The sequence below is a fragment of the Chanodichthys erythropterus genome, chromosome 23, assembly GCF_024489055.1.
Source record: "Chanodichthys erythropterus isolate Z2021 chromosome 23, ASM2448905v1, whole genome shotgun sequence".
Lineage (NCBI taxonomy): Eukaryota > Metazoa > Chordata > Actinopteri > Cypriniformes > Xenocyprididae > Chanodichthys > Chanodichthys erythropterus.
Genome location: NC_090243.1, coordinates 23189705 through 23214773, shown reverse-complemented (window position 1 = coordinate 23214773; position 25069 = coordinate 23189705). Strand labels below are relative to the sequence as shown.

General features: G+C 45.4%; 1 protein-coding gene across 1 annotated transcript in view; it reads left to right on the top strand.

The window, feature by feature from the left end:
* The window catches only part of LOC137013463 (cadherin-7-like), a 98467-nt gene that overhangs the window by 34151 nt on the left and 39247 nt on the right, over window positions 1-25069 (top strand). Inside the window, exons 4-5 of the mRNA XM_067377236.1 lie at window positions 2182-2369; window positions 12707-12960. Coding sequence (XP_067233337.1) covers window positions 2182-2369; window positions 12707-12960 — 442 coding nt within the window. The remainder of the gene's footprint in view (window positions 1-2181; window positions 2370-12706; window positions 12961-25069) is intronic.

Sequence of the window (25069 nt, the reverse complement as noted above, 5' to 3'; positions counted from 1 at the left end):
CATGTGTGCACGTGCCTGCTCTTAGTACATGCGTCTCTAAACTCTAGTCCGTTTAGTTGAGCTACAATTGAAATGCAGGAGAGTGAACAATGTTACCACACGTCTGTGCAAATTAAACCCTTTGTGATGGGAAGAAAGTTTACTGCTCACGAGTCTAGTCACAATCAATAGATCATTCCTGACTTCTCAAGACTGCAGCAAGTCAAACAAACTGAATTAGCCAGGTTTTTGGGGTAGATCTGTCCTGTTGAAGCGACTCAGTGTTTAGTAATTCGGCCAGGGCAGGACTGACCTCATATTGTGACAGAATAAATTAATTTATAATTAAAAATAATTATAAAAATAATAAGCCCAATTTTTGGGCTCCCCAAACCATGCACCGTATTGAATACAGTATTAGCTGTGGCTCAACAACAAAAGCTAGACTAAGGCACACGTCTCTGCTCCTCAAATACATAAAACATTAGCCTCTATATAAATATGATATATATAGTGTTTCTCGAGTCAACCAGGTCTTCTTAAATTACCTTTGCATTGCAAACAAGCAGAGATGTTCCAAAATGTGTGCAGCACTTCATTCACGATAGAGACGGGCAGAGTCATGAGTTTTTATTGATAGTTTGAGGATCCAGTAGAGTTACAAGGTTCAGTCACAAGCTCTTTTTTTTTTTTTTTTTTTTTTTCATTGTTTATTTAATAAGCACATTTAAAAACAACCCAAGGTTGACCAAAGCGCTGTACAGATCATTATACTCAAATAAAAACAAAAATAATAAAGTAATTGTTTTGCAGAGTTTTAGCATTAAAGCGAAATAATTATTTAATAAAATAATAAAATAAAGAATGACTGGCCTATTATAAAAGGCTAATAAATTTGACTTGACTCGATTACTTAACTTCAGAGCTCATGGTAAGTCTCTCTTCATAGAAAGGCTAACATGTTAACACTAAAAATTATTTCCTCTACGAAGAAAATGAATGGGCTTTTTACTGTCTAACCAGGCCAGAGAGAAGACAAACAAACTTGGAATAAGAAGAGCAATGTTTGTGAGACAATGTGAAAAAGAGAGGACTGAGAAAAAAAAAGGAATGTGATGAAGAAAAAAAAAACATGTAAGGAATAAAAATAAAGACAGTTTAAGACAGGAAAGAGAGAATAATGGATGACAAAGAAATTAAAAAGAAAAGGATAGGTAGATGGATGGAGGGATACGCAATCACAGGGAGAAAAAGAGGAGTAAAACCAAGGCGAAGGTGACGGACAAGGTTTGGTCTGCTAGAAGCTTCTATTCCACGGCAAATTAAAAAGTCATTACAGAGATTTACACGGCAGTTCTCCATGAGGGTGACACGAGTGCTGAAGAGACATGATAACACAGACACCCAAAGATCTAATGACGCTCATCATCTCACCCTCCAGCTCTCATGAGTCTCAAAATCAGCATTTAGTAATAGATCTGAGGTAAACCTGAGATAGAGTGATTATACTGACCCCCAGATATTCTTGCCCTTATTGAAAATTAAAATTAAAAAATGCATTGACGGTGATACTGAAAAGAGAAAATTGGTTGGTAAAACTTAACAGATATTCTTATGGATAAGTCAGCTAAATGAATGGCTGTGTAATAACGCCAATATGTTGTTTTTCAGTCTTCTTTTTATTTTGGGTCAGTCTTACAAAAACTGACACACATTTCACCCTGAAACAAAATAAGAAATCATATTTTGGATGAAAAAGATATGCCTACTGGGATGATTAAGATTTTTTTCATTTTATCCCTAAATTCTCATTACTGCATACTTTAGATTTTTTTTTTTTTTTTTTTTTTTTTTTAAGATAATCAAATAATAAAGACAAACCAGGGCAATAAATAACTTTACAGTAACAGTAAATTTTGTAGTATTACATTATTACTAATATTGTAGTACTACAAATATTACAAAGATCATTAGCTAAACATATAGTTAATGTCCAGAATTGTCATTGAAAAATACAAAATCTTAATGATCCTAAAATTGTTACAGATTAATTATTTTCTTAATTTTCATCAAGCAAAATTACATTTCTAATTCTTTTTCTTTGATTTATGACCAGGACATTGACAGGTTCGTAACAGGTTTGGTGAAATCCATCCTTAAATGAGTTTAGTGTGTTAATGTTAAACATCTCTCTGCCTCTAGAACTGTATCAGTACTCAGTGCTGGAATCTTTGCCGGTGTCATCAGTGGTGGCCAAACTGAAAGCCGCAGATGCTGATATCGGCTCCAATGCAGAGATGGACTACCGCATAATAGATGGAGATGCACCCGGTGTGTTCAACGTTACCACAGACGAGGAGACACAAGAGGGAATCATCTTTCTACAGAGGGTGAGATCATAGTGGCCATCATAGGGAAAGACAGGCCATTTGGAGTAAACATTAAATTAGATTGTTGTTCTTTGTTAATATATCTGTAGTCAACTGATTTTGGTGGTATGCAGGGTTCCTCACTTCTGGGTCTGGAGAAACTAAAAAAAAACAACAAAACAAAACAACTGAACTACCATCCTGCAGAGTTCAGCTCCAACCCTCAACAAACATACCTGAAGCAGCTAATCAAGGTCTTCAGGATTACTTGAAAACAACAGCCATGTGTGTTGGAGCAGGTTGGGACTGAAATCTGCAGGCACAGGAATGGACACCCCTGTTCCAGGGCATTCTAGGAGCCAATATTATGCCATTTTCCCTCTCTGACTGCATTTCAATTGTATCTTGGTGGGAAAAATATTTTCACTCAAATCATTTGACTCCTGGTTCTGAGTCTCTGGCCTGGAAGAGGAGAGCCATAATGACCACATTCTGCATATTTACTGGCAAGATGACAAAAGATACTACATCACGTCCTGAGTCTCCATCCATGATAGACAAAAGCAGATTGACCAAGTTCTGTATCTCTGGCCCAGTGAGGCAGAAAACAGTACAGACACATCTGCAACCAGGTTGTTCCAGATTGTTAAGGACCTTCTGTACCTACTTCAAGACTTTGTCTGCATGTTCCCTCTTTGTCTGCAAGGACCTTCTTGGCTCTCCAGGTGATCCATATCCTAAAACACTTCATGTTCAAGACTGTCATAATGGATTCTAGCTCTATTCCCACTTCACTGACACACAGCACATAACGCACACAAAATGAGCTCATCAAATATGGTAAGAGGAAGCTCAACTGTACTTGCTTGATATGCAAGCACAAACCTCATTAGTTCTCATGTCATTCAAGCATGTTTGAGCTTCCATTTAGCATATTTTATGTACTTGGATTTGCGTTGGTCCATTTCTATATTTGAGTAAAAATCCAAATTTTGGATAAATATATTTGCTTTCAAAATGTCTGGGAGGAAGAATTTACAGAGGCTAAATAATTTGAACTGGATGGTTTAAATTCAGTTCAGTCAGGACCACTTCATCTAGTATATAATTTATTACATTATAGCATACAGTTAGTGTATATTAATATATACAGTGAGTATAACAATTAAGTATGTATGCATAATAAACCATATAACGGGAAACGTCACACCATGCTGAGCAACGAGGATGAGCTGCTTAAGGCAAATGAACTTAAAGGGTGAAGCATACACCCCTAGCAGCAGCAAATTAAATACAAAAAGCATGTTGAATATTGCTTACTTAGAATATGAGAGGCAACCGGCAGGGGAAGCATACACCCTGCGGAAAACTTGAATGCTGTTTGCATTTAGTGAATATTCCGATGCAATAACGATAATAATATAACAACATTGAAAAAAAAAAATCATAGTGGGGAGAAGCCTTTAACTAGATTAAACAGATCCCATAGATTTTTGAGCATCTAAAATGTCCAGGACGAACGCAACGTTTGTATGCCGCAGAAGACCATCGACATGATATAATTCCAACAGTGCAGTTGATAGTGTGTTGGTAGGAAGAGACAACAATTCTTTTGGCCAAGCGCTAGTAAACCAATGATTATTGAAAAAAACTCTGAATCCAATAGAAGGAGCGGCATCAGTAAGAAAACTGAGGTCGATAGAAGTCTGTACTAAATCGTTATAGAAAAAAGAAATCTCATTCCACCCTTCACATAGGAGAAACCAAAAATGCAGCTCGGATTTGCAGCCTGAATCTAATTTGATAAAATCATGTAATTTCTGAACTGTTTTTTATAAATCGATGAGTCTAAAAATGAAAGAACGACCTTGCAGAATGATCCGCATAGCAAAATTTAAATGCCCTAAAAGAGAGAGTAATTCTTTCTTTGTAATGGAATCATGTTTTATAACATTTATAACTTCATTACCTGCAAGGATCTGAGTGCGCATCTGGGGAGAGATAGCAGCAGCTGGTGGAAAAAAGGGAGCTCTGGTGGTGGACGCTGGGAGAGCCGTGGCTAGAGACCTGCGTGGTAGAAGGTCAGTAGGACCCGTGGTGGACCTTGTGGAGAGAGCAGCAGCTGCAGCAGCCACAGGAGCCAAAGGAGCAGGTGTAGACGAAGTTGTGTGGGAAGACGAAGAGGGATTTTCCAGTGCTTGGATCCTAGCTGTAACGATCATCATCTGTTCCTGCTCACTCCGGACTCCATTTCCCATAATCCTCCCTTGCCTATCACATGCACTCAGTCCACCAATCACCTGCGGCCACATACAGCCTAGCACTCCACACTGATCACCACACCCAGCTGCACATCATTACCAGGACTATAAAGGACTTTCACACACACCACGTCACCGCGAAGTCTTGATTACCATTGTGTCATTTCTGAGCGTCTCTATCCCGTCTGCCGGCCTGTTATCGTTCCTGCCTGTTTCTTGTTTTTGACCCGTTGCTGCCTGTCCTGATCTTTGCTGCACTTGGATCTCCCGCCTGAGTCTCCATTCATAACAGAAGACTTCGCCAACTACGATCCAGCAGCTTCTACGAGTGTGTCCAGCCTCAGCATGGACCCAGCCATATGTCTTGTCAGCCTTCGTCAAGGTAACTGTACCCTGGAGGCACTGTGCCCTCATTGACTTTTTTATTCATGGATTAAACAAACCACTTAAGGACCATGTATTCACCAATGGTCCACGAGGGTCGTTCGCGGAGTTCTTGGACTTTGCCCTGCTCACAGCTGGTTCAACTTTTACTGTGGGGGTCGCGGAGGAACGCGACACCACGCTGAACCACATAATGGCAGCTGCTACAGACCGCGCACACAAAATGGCGGATGCTACAACACCCCGTCACGCCTTCGATGACCGCCCAGAGTCACGTCACGTCTCCGCTGATCGCCCAGAGTCACGTCACGTCTCCGCTGATCGCCCAGAGTCACGTCAGGTCTCCGCTGATCGCCCAGAGTCACGTCACGTCTCCGCTGATCGCCCAGAGTCACGTCACGTCTCCGCTGATCGCCCAGAGTCACGTCACGTCTCCGCCGATCGCCCAGAGCCACGTCATGTCTCTGGATCTGTCCAAGGGTGCAGAGGACTACGTTCCAGTGTGACTGATCCACCGCTGATTTCAGCCCGAGTCTGGCGGTCGCTTCGCTCTCAAGCCCACCGACCGCTACACTCTCAAGCCCGGTGGCCGCTTCGCTCTCAAGCCCACCGACCGCTACGCTCTCAAGCCCGGTGGCCGCTTCGCACTCAAGCCCGGTGGCCGCTTCGCTCACAAGTCTGTCGGCCGCTACCCTCTCAAGCCCGGTGGCCGCTTCGCTCTCAAGTTCGCCGGCTGCAACGCTCTCAAGTTCGCCGGCTGCAACGCTCTCAAGTTTGCCGGCTGCAACGCTCTCAAGCTCTCCGGTTGCCATGGACTCAAGCGCCCTGGATGCGATGGACAAGATAGCTGCTTTGCCAGTGCCCACGGGCAAGATGTCTGCCCCCTAGGAGCTTAAGGATATAGGGAGCGTTCCAGCCATTGAGTCTGCTCCAGAGACCGCTCCAGTCGGTGAACCATCGCCTCACTCTCGGAGGAAGAGGAGGAGGAGGAATAAGGCGTCCTCCTCTCCTCAAGACACAGACGCCCTTCAAGAGGCCGCTGTGGGCCTGGAGACCATTCCAGAGGTCTCTCCTACTCCGCCCAAGCGCTTTGCCCTGCCGGCGCCTCCCGTGCTCCTCACCCTGCCGGCGCCTCCCGAGCTCCTCGCCCTGCCGGCACCACCCGAGCTCCTCGCCCTGCCGGCGCCACCCGAGCTCCTCGCCCTGCCGGCGCCACCCGAGCTCCTCGCCCTGCCGGCGCCACCCGAGCTCCTCACCCTGCTGGCGCCACCCGAGCTCCTCGCCCTGCAGGCGCCGCCCGACCACTTTGCTCTGTGACTTTGGTCACCTATAAATTCTGACCCACTGGGGTCACCTATGGACTCTGACCCCCGGGGGTCACTTATGGACTCTGTCTTGCCGTGGCCGCTTGAGCCACCTGACCTGCCGTGGTTACCCAAACCACCTGACCTGCTGTGGCTGCCCGAGCCACCTGACCCGCCTGATCTGCCGTGGTTGCTCAAGTCACCTGACCTGCCGAGGTTACCCAAGCCACCTAACCTGCCATGGCTGCCCGAGCCACCTGACCTGCCGTGGTTGCCCGAGCCACCTGACCTGCTGTGGCCACCCGAGCCACATGACCCGCCGTGGCCGCCCGTGGCTCTTGATCTTCCGTGGCTGCCCATGGCTCCTGACCCTTCATGGCTGCCCGAGTGCATGGACCTGCATTGGGGACCCTGTTCTTGTCTGCATGCAGGTCCCCAATGCACCCACCCCCCCTCCCTAGCTGTTCCTTTCCCATAATCCTCCCTTGCCTATCACATGCACTCACTCCACCAATCACCTGCGGGCACATACAGCCTAGCACTCCACACTGATCACCACACCCAGCTGCACATCATTACCAGGACTATAAAGGACTTTCACAAGAAAAGAGTCGGTGGGTTTCACAAAAAAAAAACTCCACACACAAAACAAGACAGATGCCGAATATCGTAACAGATGTTAAGGCTCTACAGCATCATGAGAATTTTCTCAGCTGGCCAGTCTGCTATAAGCTTCTGCGCACAGTTGGAGCATTGTCCGGATAGAAATTTTCAATGGCGTTTTCTAAGAAAAGCTGAACCTGTTCTTCGTCTGAATCCAGATCAGACATGGAGAGTAATAATATGATTACTTGTGCTAAGAATAGCAGATTTCTCATTGCCAATGTTAAATTAGCCTGCAGCCATACAAATGTTATAAGTTCAGTAATGACATTTTAGTTTAATTTGCGAGCAGCAAAGCAATTGAATTTAAATGGCCCGCTACGATAGGTGTTCAAACTAGATTGGTATACGTCAGCAACAGCTGACTATCGGGCGACGCAAGCTTGCCTGACGTGGCCTGCCTGAACTAACGCGATGCTTGATTTATTTTGTCTTGTGGACTATATGTATATGTATAGGACCGGGGTTCTCAACTCTGGCCCTCGAGATTCACTTTCCTGTGGAGTTTACATCCAACCCTATTCAAACACACCTGCCTATAACTTTCTAGTAATCCGAAAGACCTCAATTAGTTTGTTCAGGTGTGTTTGACCCAACCCTGGCCGTGAGACCCCCAACACTGCACATCTTAGGAGTGAGAATGTGTTGTGATTAACCCTCTGGAGTCTGAGGCTGATTTGGGGCCTGGAGAAGTTTTGACATGCCCTGACATTTGTGCTTTTTTCAGTTGTTCATAAACATATTAATGGAAAAAGTGTCATTACACTGTATTCAGCACAAACTAAGCTACCATATTATGTGAGGAACATGTATGTACATGTTTGTGTTTTTGAAGGAATAACGTTTATGCGTGGTTATTCAAAAAACAAAAAACTTAAGTCACTGAAATAAGGCCAAAAAATTATATTTTATATGTGTTCACAAGACTTCTGGGTATTGGAGGTTGTAGACTATAGTTTTTGCTTCAGAATGATGTAAAAAATTATGCTGCCTGCTTGTTCATATGAAACAATAGATTTAAATTTAAAATTTTCTAAAACATCTTTGGTCAAGAAACACAGTATGCGTGGAGGAGTGAATCATCATGAATAATGCTGTGTTTCACACCTGAGAAGACAAAAGAATCGCGTAATGAGTTGTAATGACCTGCATAAATAATGAGGCCTTTCAGTCAGGTAGGCTGTGAAAAAACCCTCTATGATCATGTCTCAAGCTCATCATGGTGTAAATCAAACATACAGAAAAAACAGCAATACTGTGAAATATTATTACAATTTAAAATAATGGTATTCTATTATATTCTTTTAAATATAATGTATTTCTGTGATGCAAAGTGTCTGAACAATTATGTTACCTCTATGGCATTTCATATAGGCTTTTAGCTTAAAAGCATGCACATTTGGAGAAATATTGATGGATTCTCATATGTTTGTCAATTTTCTATACAGAGGAGTAATATTTATTCAATATTTATTGTCACACTATGAGCGCTGGATACTGTGTTTTCAATTCATACTTGCAGCCGGAGGGCGCTCTGTGCACATATTTAGTCCACAAATTAATCTAAAGAAGAACAACCATGTGACTCTCCAGAAACTGAACTAACAGAGGCTTCCAGCAATCGCTAACTATGGCTATTCAAAACACTTTTCAAGACAATAAATACACGATTGAGACGATGTATGCATGTATTGCCTCAGAATTTGCATCTGAATAGTGCTGGCTTCATGGGCGTGGCCACATTAGCGGATAATGAGCTGAATCATGGACTTCTGACATGGCTCTCTTTTCATACAGATTACATTAACAGAGAATATTTGTTTTCAGTTTGACTTACAAGATTTAAAACCTTGTTTGTGCCTCACATCAGAATGTGCAGTGTTGTGCTATTTATGGACACAATAATCAATACAGAAATGAATGCAGTAATTTTCATTCAGGTCATCATTGCAATAGGGGTCTGGGTTGAGTGGGACAGGGAACACACTGTTATGTACAATATTGTGAAGAGCTGCCCATATGCACCCACAGTGCAGCACATCTGCATGCAAAACACTTCTGTGTCAGACTTATCCTGACACTTGTTCACACATTCCCAGTGACCAGTGGCTCTTTGACTATCTGAGCAGCATCTTATCTTATTCAGAGTAAGAATGCCAGATAGTAAGAATGCAAGGGATTTAGATACTGCTTTGGATGCGACTAGCTTAGTGAAATATGTACATTGTTTGGCTCCGGCTGTAGAGCCCGTGCAGCAGGGCAACTGGGTGACTGTGCGATGGCATAGTCGCAGGGCAAAACACCACTCTTCCGTTCTGATTAGGACATCAAACAGGTTCTCCCCACTCAGTTATGCACCCACTGAGAATCCTGTTGAAAGTGCCCTAGTTATTGGTGATTCTATTACATGGAACATGAAAATAGAGACACCAGCCACCATAGTCACATGTTTGCCAGGAGACAGAGCGCCTGACATCAAATTTAAAAGTCCTGTCTAATGCTAATCATAAATTTTCTAGGATTATTATTATTGATGTTTGACTTCGCCAAACGGAAATCACTAAAATTAACATTAAAGAATGTGTGTGAACTCACAATAATGATGTCAGACATTGTAATTTGCTCTGGCCCCCTTTCTGTTCATCGGAGTGATGATATACTTAGCAGATTATCCTCACTCAATGGCTGGCTATCTAAGTGGTGTCCGCAGAATAATATAGGGTACATAGACAATTGGAAAAGTTTTTGGGGCTGACCTGACCTGTTGAAAAGAGATGGTATTCATCCCTCCTAGGTTGTTGCTGCTCTTCTCTCTAGTAATGGCACATAGTCTTAGAGATGAACCTTGACTAACTGGGGCCCAGGTCAGGAAGTCACAGAAATCAGATAAATCCCAACACATTGAGACATTGTCACATTGTTTCACCTAAAGACTGTCTCTGTTCCCCAAATTATTAACACTAGAAGTCCCAGAGAGCAGCCATTTGGCTTTTCTACCTATAAAACCCGCAGGACAGCCGATGGGCTGGAAGGCTTTAGGCTAATATCCCTAATCAGCTGTGAACAGTTGCTTTTGTTATGTAAACAATGTGGGGCCATGCTGAGCCACTTCAAGGAAACTTGTGTTTCACTTTACCATCTTAGGGAGAAATCAACACACATGTTTTTTTTTTCCTTTGTTGCTGATATCTATTGATAAAAATAGTACAAAATAAAATAAAGAAACCAACCATTTGTACACATATTTACAAATAATATTAAAAAGTGAGTGAGTACATTTCAGCAATCACTCACAATCCTGGCACTGCCTGGCAATATATTATAAATACATTTTGTATATATTCATTATATATTAATCTTATATTTGAAATACATCATAAGTCCATTTTTAAAAGTGTTTGAAAGATGGGTTCAAGTGTACTACAAGTGGTAACTAAATACATTTTTCTATACAGAGATAGTATGTTAAAAGCACATTTTAGTTCAAATTCATGGTGTCTCAAAATAGTACACTTAGATGTTCTTAAGATTATCTTAAGAAGTACTAAAGAAGAGCTTTTAGTATATTAAGTACAAAATAAGTGCATGGAAATAGAGCACTGTACATTATGGAAGTGTAAAAGTGTACTAAAATAAAGTGTATTTTACTGCACTTTTTTTTCACCTGGGTAGACACTCCAACACTTTCCGTTTGCATTAAGATTATTTTTATTACCACACTGGCAGATATTGATCATTTTACTTAAGTAAAATGCACTTAATTTAGATCCCCCCAGGAAACAAGACTAAATATCATATATAATTTTCTCATATAGAAAATCCATCTTGATTTAAGATTTTTTTTTTAAATTTACTTGAAATAGGATAAAAAATACTTAGTATGAAAAGCATTTTTGCAGTGTGAATGAGTGAGTTAACTTTTTAAACATCACTTGCACTCCCTCATTTCAGGGTTAACATACTCAGAGTTTTCACTTAACCTCCTTTCTGAAACCGGCCCATGGTCAATCAAGTTCTCTGCTTTTAGCAGCCCTCCCTCCCCCACACATACAAACAAGCCACCAGCAACAATTCACACACACACCCCCAACCCCCCTGCAGATTGCTCAGGTAATGACCATATTTACACATGAATTGATGCTAATGATAGCCAAAAGACTAGCCAGTTAGCATCCACTTGGCTAAAGGAGGGTTACAAATCTCTGGAACTTCTAGTGTTAAATACAAAAAACTTTCAAACCAGTTTAAGGGTAAAAATTATTTGATGTTCAACAAATAAAAACAAATATGATACAGATGAAAAAAATTATAAAGCTCAGTTTGCTTAATATTAGACCCATTTCTACAAAATACCCATTTCTACACCCTTTGTAAATGATATGATTACAGATCATAACCTAGATGTGCTATGTTTGACAGAAACCTGACTAAAACCAGACGATTACATTACTTTATAACAGTAATCTTGAGGGCTAGACTCATTTAAACATGAGCCTCGTCTGAAAGGCAAAGGGGGAAGTGTTGCTGTAATTTATAGCAATATCTTCAGTATTACTCAGAGGTCTAGTTTCATATTTAATTATTTTGAAGTGATGGTCCTTTATGTAACATCAATTAATGTACGTGATGAATCCCACTTGACATTTGTGCTGGCTACTGTATGTGTGTGTTTGTCTGTGAGTCTAAGGCTGCATCTGAAATCGCATATTCTCTGAGTAGGTACTTCACAAAAGTATGTTCTATTATAAAATGTAATCGGGATGTTCCACATTTCTCATGTTGTCATTACACCTCTTCACTGCCTTTCACAACTCCTCTCCAGTGACCTCATGGAAGAGTCACATGTCCATTGAATGTGTTCTTCAGTATCTCACTGGAAGTAGTTTGTCATCTGGGTCCTTTTTTAAGTTATATTTTTGCCATTGTATGCCTGTATTTTTATAGGACAGTGTAGATGAGACATGAAAAAACAGGAGGCAGGAGAGACAGAGGAACAGGACAGGCAAAGGCCTCGATCACTGCGCTGCCCACATGACTTTTGCTCTGACATACTGGTACTTTTTGCCTACTGTTTTATGAGTGCTGTGAATTCAGACAGACTACTCTTTTTACATACTGTGTTTCACCCACTATATAAGTAGGGAAGTATGAACATTCAGACATAGCCCATCTGTCATTTGAGAGTGGAAGTGAAGTAGTGAACTTTGAAAACAATCAGGTTGACAATCATCAATGGCCTGGATTGAGGAATACACTCTTGGTGATTCTTTCCTTTCCAGGATGTCACCTTCAGTCTTATAATTACACCACATTGAATTCATTTTATATAGATGGGTGGAAACACAGAAATGTTTTTATGCTACTGAACCACTGGATTAACTGCTTGAAATACCACTCTTTGTGTACTTAGTGATCATTTTACTTTAATATTTGTATGTTATATTTATATACACTGTGTGTTTAAAAACTAATTAATTAGATGAGAACCCTTTTATGTTTTGTAGACTCTGTTGTTTGGGCAGAGTGTTACATTCTTGTTTTAAGAATTTACATTTACATTTACATTTATGTAAATGAATGTCTTGATATTTTTATATGAAAAGACACGATCACAGATTAAGAATTTATTTTCGCTATGTTTGTTGCTTTTCTCCTTTTCTCCTTCCCTGCATGTCCTCTGTCTTTTTAAATGTACTTGCCTTTCTCTCTTCCTCTCTCTCTCTCTCTCTCTCTCTCTCTACTACAGACTTTGGACTATGAAACTAAACATAGTTTTTCTCTGAAGATTGAAGCCACTAATCGGAATATTGACCCTCAATTTCTGACCTTTGGCCCCTTCAGTGATACAACGGTTGTAAAGGTCATTGTAGAAGATGTAAATGAGCCGCCTGTCTTCTCAGCCCTGATCAGTAAGATGATGGTGTCGGAGGCAGCGAAGGTTGGCACTGTCATTGGAACGGTTTCAGCTCGTGATCCAGACTCTTCCAGCAGTGCCATCAGGTAAACGCTTCATTTATTTGTGTGCTATGTAATATGCTAAAGTGATTCATATCAGTTTATTTTTATTTTTCCTCTTAGGCATGTATGTTACAGTTCTGAACAGAACACTGAATGGGGGCCAAAAACCACACTTGAGTCTATACTAGTGCACTGCTTCTCTGAAAAGAAAATCCAACTTACATTTTTTTGTCAGACAAAACATTGATTTATCAAATGTATAAAACTTTGAAATGTGTATATATATATATATATATATATATATATATATATATATATATATATATATATATATATATATATATATATATATATATATATATATATTTGTCACAGACATGTCAGGCTCCACCGCTCACCAATCACAGCGCACCCAATCACCAGAATACTGATCACCGGCACCTACACCTCATCAGCACCTCATCACAGCCTGCATAAAGAGCACTCACACACAGCACTCGATGTCCGGTCTTGTTTGCATTAACTTACCTGTATGCTTACCTTAAGGACTCCCTGCGATCTACTTACCTGTCTCCAAGAATCTCCTTGTGTATTCTCTCCTCTCTGTGTGAGTGCTCCTAACCTCCAGTGTCTCCAGCGTCTCCAGTGTCTCCAGCATCTCCAGTTCCAAGGTCTCCGGTATCTGTAAACCACAAAAAAACTCTATTATCATCCTCCATCTCAAGAACCTGCTTAACTTCACTGCTCACTCACCTGCACTTGTACCACTGCTCATACTGGTTCTCCATAAAGCTCATTTACCTGTTAAAGTCGATCTCTGTCCCTTCTGTACTGTAACAGAAGACCGGACCATAACAGCGCGAGGCCAGTATGAGCTCCCCGGATCTTCAACGAACACTCACCGCCAGCGCACCTCCACCATCACCTGTCAGCACTTCCGCAAACACCGTCACCTCTTCCTCTCCGCCAGCACCTGCCAGTCCCATGGCCAGACCAGCGCCCTACTCAGGATCGGCGGTGGACTGCAGCGGCTTCCTCCTGCAGTGTGCTCTGGTCCTGGAGATGCAACCGCACCTCTACCCCAGAGACGTATCTAAGGTAGCGTTCATCATCTCCCAGTTGCAAGGCAAGGCGTTACAGTGGGCAGAATCCATCTGGTCTCAAAATGGTCCCGTCACTCAATCATATGCTTCCTTCGTGTCCCACTTCCGGGAGGTGTTCGGTAAACCCTCCTACGACTCCTCTATTGGTGATAAATTGTGTAATCTCAAACAAGGTTCCATGAATATTAACGATTATGCCTTGCAGTTCAGAACGCTAGCCGCATCCAGTGGATGGAATGATTATAACCACCTACCATCAAGGGTTGGATCCTCGGGTGCGGTTGCATCTCGCTGCATACGAGGATTCCATCGGCCTCGAGCGCTTCATCCAACTGTCCATCCACTTTGCCTCTCGTATGCAGTTATGTATAGAAAAACACCAGGACCAGTAACTCCTTCACCACCTCCTCCGCCGGCCTGAACCCGTCAGCCCTCCAGAACCAGCCCACGAACCCATGAACATTGAGAATTCTCACTCCTTCCGAGCACCAAAGACGGCTGACCCTGAACCTCTGTCTCTATTGCCTTTAAGCCTATATTTGACTGCTTAGACAAATTGAAACTCTGGCTTGCTAGTAATTTCTTAAGTCTTAACGAGAGCAAGACTGAAATGATCTTGTTTGGTTCAAATGATTGCAGCATTCATGATGTTGATCTCGATACTTTGTTACCTTACAGTACCACCTGTGTTCGGAATCTGGGGGTTTTGCTTGATTACAGTCTTAAACTTGATAAGCAGATAGGTTCTGTGGTTAGGTCTTGTTTCTATCATCTTCGTCTTTTAGCAAAGGTTAAGCCCTTTTTGTCTGGTAAGAATCTTGAAACTGTCATGCATGCATTTGTGACGTCTCGCCTAGACTATTGTAATTCCTTGTATATTGGTGCCTCTCAGTCTTGTGTCACACGCTTACAGTTAGTCCAAAATGCCGCAGCCCGGCTCCTCAAAGGGAAGTGTAAAAATGATCACATTACACCAGTTCTGATTTCGCTTCACTGGTTACCGGTCAAATACAGAATTGACTTGTCTTGTTATTTGTTTTTAAGTCTTTGCGGAACCAAGCGCCACAGTACCTATCTGAATTACTGCTTCCTTCTTCTCAGTCTAGATCACTTAGATCTAGGAACTCTGAATTATTATATGTTCCTAGAACCAGACTTAAAAACAGGGGTGATCGCACATTTGCGGCCATCGGCCCCAAGTTATGGAATAGCCTTCCAGCCTACATCAGATCTGCCCAAACCTTGTCAACTTTTAAATCTGCCCTGAAAACTTACTTTTTTTCCATGGCTTTCAATATCCCGTGACTCATATTGGCCTAAATTTCTTTTGTAACTAGCTGTTCTCCTTTATTTTTATTCTTTTTACTTTTATTGTTTCTCTAGTGCTTAAATTTTGTCGTTATTGTCGACTTCTTTTGCCTTGTAAAGCACTTTGGTCAACACCAGTTGTTTTTAAATGTGCTATATAAATAAACTTGTATTGTATTGTATTGTATTGTATTATTGTGGTTTACCTGGGCACATCATCTCGGCGTGCCCAACTCGTCCCCCACGACCGATGGTGAGTGCCATTATTCCTTCACACAATAAGATGAAACCACTCACCACTGCTGTCAACCTTACTGCTGCCGGTATTTCCCTTCCAGTGGTGGCGCTCCTCGATTCAGGGTCAGCCGCCAACTTCATCTCCGGTGCCCTCTGCCGGCAGCTCAAACTCAAGACCACACCCTCTCCGACTGTCTATCAGATCAACACAATCACAGGAAAACCTCTGAGCCGAAGATGTGTGCGCCGATGTGTGGGTCCCATTCAATTACGTGTCGGCATTCTTCATCTGGAAAACGTCCATCTGCTGGTTCTGGAGGAATCCACCTCTGACGTGGTTCTAGGGCATCCCTGGTTGGAACAGTACAACCCTACCATCTCTTGGAGAACTGGCGAGATCCTGAAGTGGGGGCGACGCCTGTTTCTCAAGCTGTTTCTCTGACCTTCCAGTTCCTCGAGTATCATCCTCTCATGAGCTAACCATCTGTGCCACCTCCATCGAGAGTCCAGTTGAGAAACGTTCCACCTAGATTCCAGAGTGCTCCGCCCCCTTCAGTGACGTCTTCTGCCCACAGAAAGCCTCCAAGCTGCCTCCACACCGGCCATGGGACTGTGTCATCGATCTGCTTCCGGGTGAGCCAGTGCCAAGGGGTAAGATCTATCCCCTTTCCATTCCCGGAGGAGAAGGCCATGGAGGAATACATCAAAGAGGCCCTTGCTCAAGGATACATCCGCCCGTCTACTTCCCCTGCTGCTTTGAGCTTCTTCTTTGTGGCAAAAAAGGATGGAGGCTTGAGGCCCTGCATCGACTACCGCTCCCTGAACAAAATCACCGCCAAGTTCCGATATCCCCTTCCTCTCGTCCCAGCGGCCCTGGAACATCTCCGTGGTGCCACTGTGTTCACAAAGTTGGACCTCTGCAACGCGTACAACCTCATCCGGATACGCGAGGGGGACGAGTGGAAGACCGCCTTCATCACGCCCACCGGCCACTATGAATATCTTGTCATGCCGTATGGCCTGGTCAACAACCCTCTCCGTATTCCAGGATTTCATACATGAGGTGCTCCGGAAGTTCCTACACAGTTTCGTGCTGGTTTATATCGAAGACATCTTGATATACTCCCGGAGCCTGGCCGAACATCGCCACCACGTTGCAGAGGTCCTCCAACAACTTCGCCCATTCCATCTCTTCCTCAAGGCAGAAAAGTGCTCATTCCACCAGTCTTCAGTTCACTTCCTTGGGTACATCATTGATCACAGTGGCATCCGGATGGACAAGGGGAAGGTGGATGCCATCAAGACCTGGCCAGTTCCAACATCCATAAAAGAACTCCAACGTTTCCTAGGTTTTGCTAATTTCTATCGACGATTTATCAAGAATTACAGCTCCATAACCCATCCACTCACCAACCTGCTCCGAAACCAGCCCAAGTCTCTGTCCTGGACACCAGCTGCCACCAACGCCTTCGAAAGCCTCAAAGAAGCCTTCACCACCTCTCCCCTCCTCGTCCACCCTAACCCAGACCTCCCTTTCGTCGTGGAGGTGGCCGCTTCCACCACAGGAGTTGGAGCCGTCTTGTCTCAGCAGCAGGGGACACCAAGTAGACTCCATCCATGCGCTTTCTTCTCCCGCAAGCTAAACCCGGCGGAGGTCAACTACGACATAGGAAACAGAGAACTCCTAGCCGTGAAGTTGGCTCTAGAAGAGTGGAGGCATTGGTTGGAGGGAGCTAAACATCAGTTCCTTGTGCTGACAGACCATAAGAACCTGGAATATTTACGAGCCGCCAAAAGATTAAATCCTAGACAAGCACGCTGGGCCTTATTCTTCTCCCGATTTGACTTCACCATTTCCTATCGTCCCATTCCTAACCGACCCTGGTCATACCTAGGAGTGGACTTTGTAACGGATCTACCCGCATCAGAGGGCTGCACCTGCATTCTAGAATCATCGATTGATCCTCCAAGTCATGTCGTTTAGTTCCACTGAGAGGGTTACCCACTGCCATGGAGACAGCCGAACTTATGTTCAATCACGTGTTTAGGTACTTCGGAATACCAGAGGATATCGTCTCAGACAGAGGACCTCAGTTTATCTCCCGAGTGTGGAAAGCCTTCCACTCGTTCCTAGGTGTGACCGTAAGTCTATCATCCGGCTACCATCCACAGTCGAACGGGCAGACGGAGAGGAAGATCCAGGAAATAGGCCGCTTCCTCCGTACCTTCTGCCACGACCACCAGGACTTTTGGAACCAGTATTTGGGTTGGGCCGAGTACGCACAGAACTCCCTGCGTCAACCTGCCACCCGACTCACTCCATTCCAATGCGTGCTCGGTTACCAACCCCCACTGTTCCCGTGGACCGGGGAACCATTGGACGTCCCAGCTGTGGATTACTGGTTCAGAGAGAGCGAAAGGGTCTGGGACTCAGCACACCACCATCTGCAGAGAGCCCTGCGCAGATGCAGGATGGCGGCCGACCTTCGTCGCTCTCACGCTCCCACCTACCAACCCGGACAGAAAGTATGGCTATCGACAAGAGACATCTGCCTGCGTCTGCCCTGCAAGAAGCTGAGTCCCAGGTTCATTGGTCCGTTCAAGATCCTCAAGCAGATCAACCCGGTGACATACCAGCTACAACTCCCCTCACAGTATCATATACATCCCACCTCTCCTCAAGCCTCACCATCCCTCTGTTCCTCTCTCCACAGGGCCTGACGTGGCAGCCGCCAAACCCCCCCTTCCACTCATCGTGGAAGACGGAGCCACCTATGAAGTACGGGACATCTTAGACTCCTGGCGCCGTGGTGGCCAGTTGGAATACCTGGTGGACTGGGAGGAATATGGCCCTGAAGAGCGCTTTTGGGTCCCCAGGAGCGACATCCTTGATCCCAATCTGCTACTTACCTTCCACGCAAATCACCCTGACAGACCTGCCCCATGTGCAAGAGGACGGCCACCTCGACGCCGGGGTCCTCGGCCCTCAGGAGTGGGCCGTGGAGGGGGGGGTACTGTCACAGACATGTCAGGCTCTACCGCTCACCAATCACAGCGCACCCAATCACCAGAATACTGATCACCTGCACCTCATCAGCACCTCATCACAGCCTGCATAAAGAGCACTCACACACACCACTCAATGTCCGGTCTCGTTTGCATTAACTTACCTGTATGCTTACCTTAAGGACTCCCCGCGATCTATTTACCTGTCTCCAAGAATCTCCTCGTGTATTCTCTCCTCTCTGTGTGAGTGCTCCTAACTTCCAGTGTCTCCAGCGTCTCCAGTTCCAAGGTCTCTGGTATCTGTAAACCACAAAAGAACTCTATTATCATTCTTCATCTCAAGAACCTGCTTAACTTCACTGCTCACTCACCTACACTTCTGCCACTGTTCATACTGGTTCTCAATAAAGCTCATTTACCTGTTAAAGTCGATCTCTGTCCCTTCTGTACTGTAACATATATATATATATATATATATATATATATATATATATAAAATATATAGTATATAAAATAAATAAACTTTTTAGTTTTAGCTAAAATTAAAGGATTACAGATAACTGGCTGTCACGTATTGTGTGGTAACGGCGCACAATGAAGATGAAGGAGGTAACAATAACAGCCTTTATTAAACTTTACAAACTCAGAACAAACACTAGAATAATCTCAGGATCAAAAATGACACCATACATTTATGAGAACCGACCAGGAGTAACTGAGGGGCTGGTTACACAATGATTTTCAACTGAAAACAGAAAATTTATGTTTTTTGGCCATTCATTTACATTACAACTGCATTTTGGGGGCCTGAAACGCAAGCTTTGGAAAACGGGTTTCAAAATGCACGTTTTTGAAAACGATACCGTTATTGTCCCTGTGTAAACAACAAAACAGCAAATTTGTGAAAACGGTGATGTCATGTGCGTTTCGTGTTCAGTCTATAGGCAAATATTGTTTCTTTACAAAGTGATACTGGCCTGGCAGCAGAATATAGAGTTCCCTTTCGTGGGAACTATCGACGCTGCGTGAAACGCATTGGGAACCTTCTGCGTGATATCGTCATTGAAGCACTCCTGTATCCAACCAATCGTGTAACGAGACGTCAGAGACGGGTGACGTCACGGACCAGGAAACTATAAAGCATGCCCGGCTGCAGAGAACACTAGCTTCTGCTATCTTCAGCAAGCGCTCCATGTTATCCCGTGTGTCTTATTTAGTGTTTGTCTGTCTTATTATCATCCCTGATTTCACTCTTTGTCTGAGGACAAGAGTTTCAGCAACACTTGTGTATATTGTTACCGCTGTCTGTGCGTCTTATTTAGTGTTTGTTTGTCGTCTCTTTGTCTGAGGACAAGAGTTCCACAACACTGTATATATACACAAAGAAAGACACAATATATATAAATAATGGCGGAAGGCAAACAGTTCAGGAAGTGTGCATCTCCCTGCACTCGATTTATTCCTGACGGGGACACTCACGATATGTGTGTAGTTTGCCTGGGGGTTGAGCACGCGCAGGCAGCTCTCGAGGGAGCTGTCTGCGTGCACTGTGAGAAGCTCACCCTTAGAGTGTTGAGATCTCGCCGGGCACTCTTTGACAAGAGAGAGGGTGCCTCGGTCGGTGTTCCCCGCGGATCGGGTCCCGCTGCTGCTGAGGCGGAGCGGAGACTCCATTCGTGGGGTTCACAGATGGATCTGGCAGCGGGGGTTGAGACGGGCTCCGCCCTATCTCTCCCTTTAGCTGCCAGACCCAATGTCTCTCCTGCCGTGGTGGAAGCACGCCCTGCGGTTTCTTCCCCTCGGGGAGAGACATCGGCGCTTCATCTATCTTCATCTGAGGATGTTGATGTGATGAGCGTCGACGCAGGGGAAGAGGGACCGCCATCCTCTTCCCCCGCATATGAGGAGCTCTTAGGGGTAGTGACCAGAGCTGTAGACAAGTTAAATATCAGTTGGCCTGAAACAGAGCGGGGAGACTTAAAACAGAAAAGTAAGCTTGATGAACGCTTTCTCCCCGCGCATTCACTACCCCAGCGTCGGTGCTTACCGTTCTTCCCGGATCTACACACTGAGGTGTCTAGGTCCTGGAATAGACCAGTACAACATCGAGTGTTCAGCCCCCAGACTTCACTCTATAGTAACATCGTGGGGTTGAAACAGCATGGTTACGCGGCAATGCCCCGGGTTGAAGAGACGCTCGCGGGCTATCTCTCGCCTGAGTCGGCATCGTCCCTGAAAGCACCGACGCTGCCCACCAAGCCCCTTAAAACTACATCCAACTTGGTGGGCAAAGCATATGCGGCGGCAGGTCAGGCAGCAGCGTGTCTCCATACTATGGCGCTGCTGCAGGCTTACCAAGCCGACCTGCTGGGGGAAATTGATACCAGCGGGGAGGCCACATTTGAGTGCATCCAGGAACTGCGTATGGCAACAGACCTGGCTCTCCGTGCCACTAAGGAGACGGCCAAAGAGGTGGGCCGTTCTATGGCAGCCCTGGTGGCCACGGAGAGGCACTTGTGGCTGAACCTCTCAGACATAAGGGACAGAGACAAAGCTGCCCTTATGGATGCGCCGCTGTCTCCTGCGGGCCTCTTCGGCGACGCAGTTACAACTGTCGTCGAGAGGTTCCAGGAGACCAAGAAACAATCTGCGGCGTTTCAGAGGTTCTTCCCCCGCCGGTCTAAAGTCCCCGCCGAGACTGTTGAACGGGAGCAGTTTCGGCCCGCAACGAGCTCCTCAGCGCACCACAGAGCGCAACAAAAAATAAGTGTGGCCGCCTGTGCTCCCCCACGTAGATTCTGGGGACAGGGGCGAGCCGCACAACAGAAGCCTTCCCACGCCAAGACGGACCTGCGGGCCGTCATTGTGGCACGGAAGGCTTCTAAAAAGCGGTCCTGATATCTGTGGGTCAGGACCCAAGAGGGTGGCCCCCGTCTGGAGGAAGCCTGGTGTTAACACATCTGACACCCGCTTCCCTCCAGCGCCCTCCGGGGACCTCGCCATATCTATCATCCAGTGTGCGTCAGGTCCCCGCCGACTTTCCGAGGAAGGTCGGCCCTCACTTGATTCGGCTGACCTCTGCCGGCGTGCCGTTTCAGAGCGCCGAGCCAAGTGCTCAAAAAACACCAGAGACCAGTCTCGAGAGGCTGGTTCCCTTAGTAGATTTTCTAGAAGAATGGAAAACTCTACCGAATATATCAAATTGGGTGCTGCTCATGATAGAAAAGGGTTACAAAATACAGTTCGGGTCTCACCCGCCCAGATTCAACGGGGTCCTTCCCACAGTGGTGACCCCCGAGCAGTCTCTGGTTATGGAACAGGAAGTCATGACACTTTTGCAGAAAGGAGCTATAGAAAGGGTTCCTCCTCCCAGCAAGCTGTCGGGTTTTTACAGCCGTTACTTCATAGTTCCAAAGAAGGATGGAGGACTTCGTCCTATCATAGATTTACGTGTGTTAAATCGATCTGTACAAAAATTAAAATTCAAGATGCTTACACTCAAACAGATCATTTCCCAAATCAGGTCCGAGGACTGGTTTGTGACGATAGACTTGAAAGATGCATACTTTCATGTGTCCATCCATCCTTCTCACTGGAAGTTCCTCAGGTTTGCTTTCGGGGGCGAAGCTTACCAATACAAGGTTCTTCCGTTTGGCCTATCTTTATCACCCCGCACATTCACGAAGTGCGTGGATGCAGCCCTGGCTCCCTTGAGACTCCAGGGCATTCGCATACTGAATTACATCGACGATTGGTTGATTCTAGCTCATTCAGAGCAACAAGCAGTTCAACATCGAGATGCTGTTCTGGCTCACATGAAAAGGCTTGGGCTGAGGCTCAATGCCAAGAAGAGTGTACTGATACCAGCTCAGATCACCAACTATCTAGGTGTTATGTGGGACTCCACAACAATGCGGGCACGTCTGACTCCTGCCCGTGTGAGCTCTGTTCTGTCAACCGTAAAAGGGGTGAAGTTAGGCCAGTCTCTCACTGTGAAACAGTTTCAGAAACTGTTGGGTCTAATGGCAGCTGCGTCCAACATAATTCCGTTTGGCCTCCTGCACATGAGACCCCTACAGTGGTGGCTCAGGACCAGGGGGTTCTCCCCGAGGGGGAACCCTTTTCGAATGATCAAAGTCACACGGCGATGCCTTCGTGCCCTAACTATGTGGAAAGACCCCTGGTTCCTGTCCCAGGGTCCCGTGTTGGGAACCTCTGGTTGTCGTACAATGCTTACAACAGACGCTTCCCTCACGGGCTGGGGAGCGATCATGAACGGTCGCTCAGCCCAAGGTCTTTGGGAAGACCATCATCTCTCCTGGCACATAAATCGGCTGGAGATGATGGCGGTGTTTCTAGCACTAAAACACTTCCTCCCAGACCTGAGAGACTACCATGTGCTGGTCCGCACAGACAATATGTCAGTGGTCTCTTATATAAATCATCAGGGGGGCCTACGGTCTCGCCAACTAAATTACTTGGCCCGTCGGATCCTCCTGTGGTCTCAGGGGAAGCTGTTTTGGTTTGGATGCCATGGTACAGACGTGGCCGAGGCTACGTCTGTATGCTTTTCCCCCGTTCGCTCTGCTCCCACGAGTCCTGGAGAAAGTACGCCAAGAAGGGGTCAGCCTAATACTGGTGGCCCCGCACTGGCCGACCCGAATATGGTTCTCGGACTTGGTGTCCATGATAGATGGCTCTCCAATGGAGCTTCCCTTAAGGCCAGATCTCCTATCTCAGGCGGGCGGCACGATAGTACATCCCCGCCCAGAACTATGGAAACTGTGGGCCTGGCCTCTGAGGGGGCCAGGTTCATAGAGGCTGGTCTCTCAACTGAGGTTGTTGAGACCATACTTAGCTCCAGGGCTCCCTCCACGAGGAAGCTTTATTCCTATAAATGGAATCTATTCTCTACTTGGTGTAGACGACATGAAATAGACCCTTTTCATGCTCCAATAAGCTCTGTGCTATGCTTTCTCCAAGAAAAATTCTCGGAAGGCCTATCTTACTCAACCTTGAAGGTTTATGTTGCGGCTATATCAGCCTACCATGTTGGGGGGGATACCTCGGTGGGTCGAGACCCCCTCGTGTCACGCTTCCTCCGTGGTACACTGAGGTTGAGGCCTCCAGTGCGCACAAGGACCCCGGCTTGGGACTTATCAGTGGTTCTACAAGGGTTAGCCGAGGCTCCCTTTGAACCACTGGAGGAGGTGTCTATAAAGTTCCTAACTTTAAAGACTATATTTTTGCTTGCTATTACTTCTCTGAGAAGAATTGGAGATCTTCAGGCCCTTTCAGTGGCCCCCTCGTATCTGGAGTTCGCTCCTGGAATGGTGAGAGCATTTCTTCATGCTAGACCAGGCTATGTGCCAAAGGTCCCCACCAATGTCCCGGGTCCTATTGTGCTTCAAGCTTTCCACCCTCCTCCATTTACATCCTCGGATCAGGAAAAACTGAATCTGCTCTGCCCAGTTAGGGCTTTGGATGCATACGTCCACAGAGCTGCCCTGTGGCGGAAAACAGAGCAACTGTTCGTCTGTTACGGCTCCCCTAATAAAGGGGGACCGGCGTCCAAGCAGAGAATGAGTAAGTGGGTGGTCGAGGCCATCTCACTAGCATACAAAGCGGCCGGACAGGCCTCTCCATTTAATGTCCGTGCTCATTCCACAAGGGGTATGGCGGCGTCAAGAGCTTTGATGTCGGGCGTCTCTATGAGTGACGTTTGTGACGCAGCTGGATGGTCAAGCCAGCATACGTTTATCAGATATTACAACCTTGATGTAGGCTCCACTCCGGGCTCCTCCGTACTCTCGAGCTAACATGAACAAGCACTTGAAGTACGGCACAGTTGGGATTGCGTTCCCAATGCGTTTCACGCAGCGTCGATAGTTCCCACGAAAGGGAACGTCTCGGGTTACAGATGTAACCCTGGTTCCCTGAGTAAGGGAACGAGACGCTGCGTCTCTTGCCGTACCCCTGCATGCTTGCGAGTGCTTGCTTCAGATTTGCCACAGAAGCTAGTGTTCTCTGCAGCCGGGCATGCTTTATAGTTTCCTGGTCCGTGACGTCACCCGTCTCTGACGTCTCGTTACACGATTGGTTGGATACAGGAGTGCTTCAATGACGATATCACGCAGAAGGTTCCCAATGCGTTTCACGCAGCGTCTCGTTCCCTTACTCAGGGAACCAGGGTTACATCTGTAACCCGAGACGTTTTTAATTGTTTTCGTGGATCTGTGTGAACGGGATCATTTTGACAACGTTGTCAATTATGCAAAAAAAATTCAAGAATGCAAAGAAAAAACTTTTCCATTTTTTAGTACATCATTGTTATGTAAACGTACCCTAAAACACAATGAAACAAACATAGTCCTGCCACTGGCTGCTGTGCATCAATTTAATCACTTCCTTCTGTGTTCAGTGCACATAGAAACAGAGAGGCCAACGAGGAGAACTATCTCTGGTTCAACAGTCTGACAGTCTGATGACTCGAATTT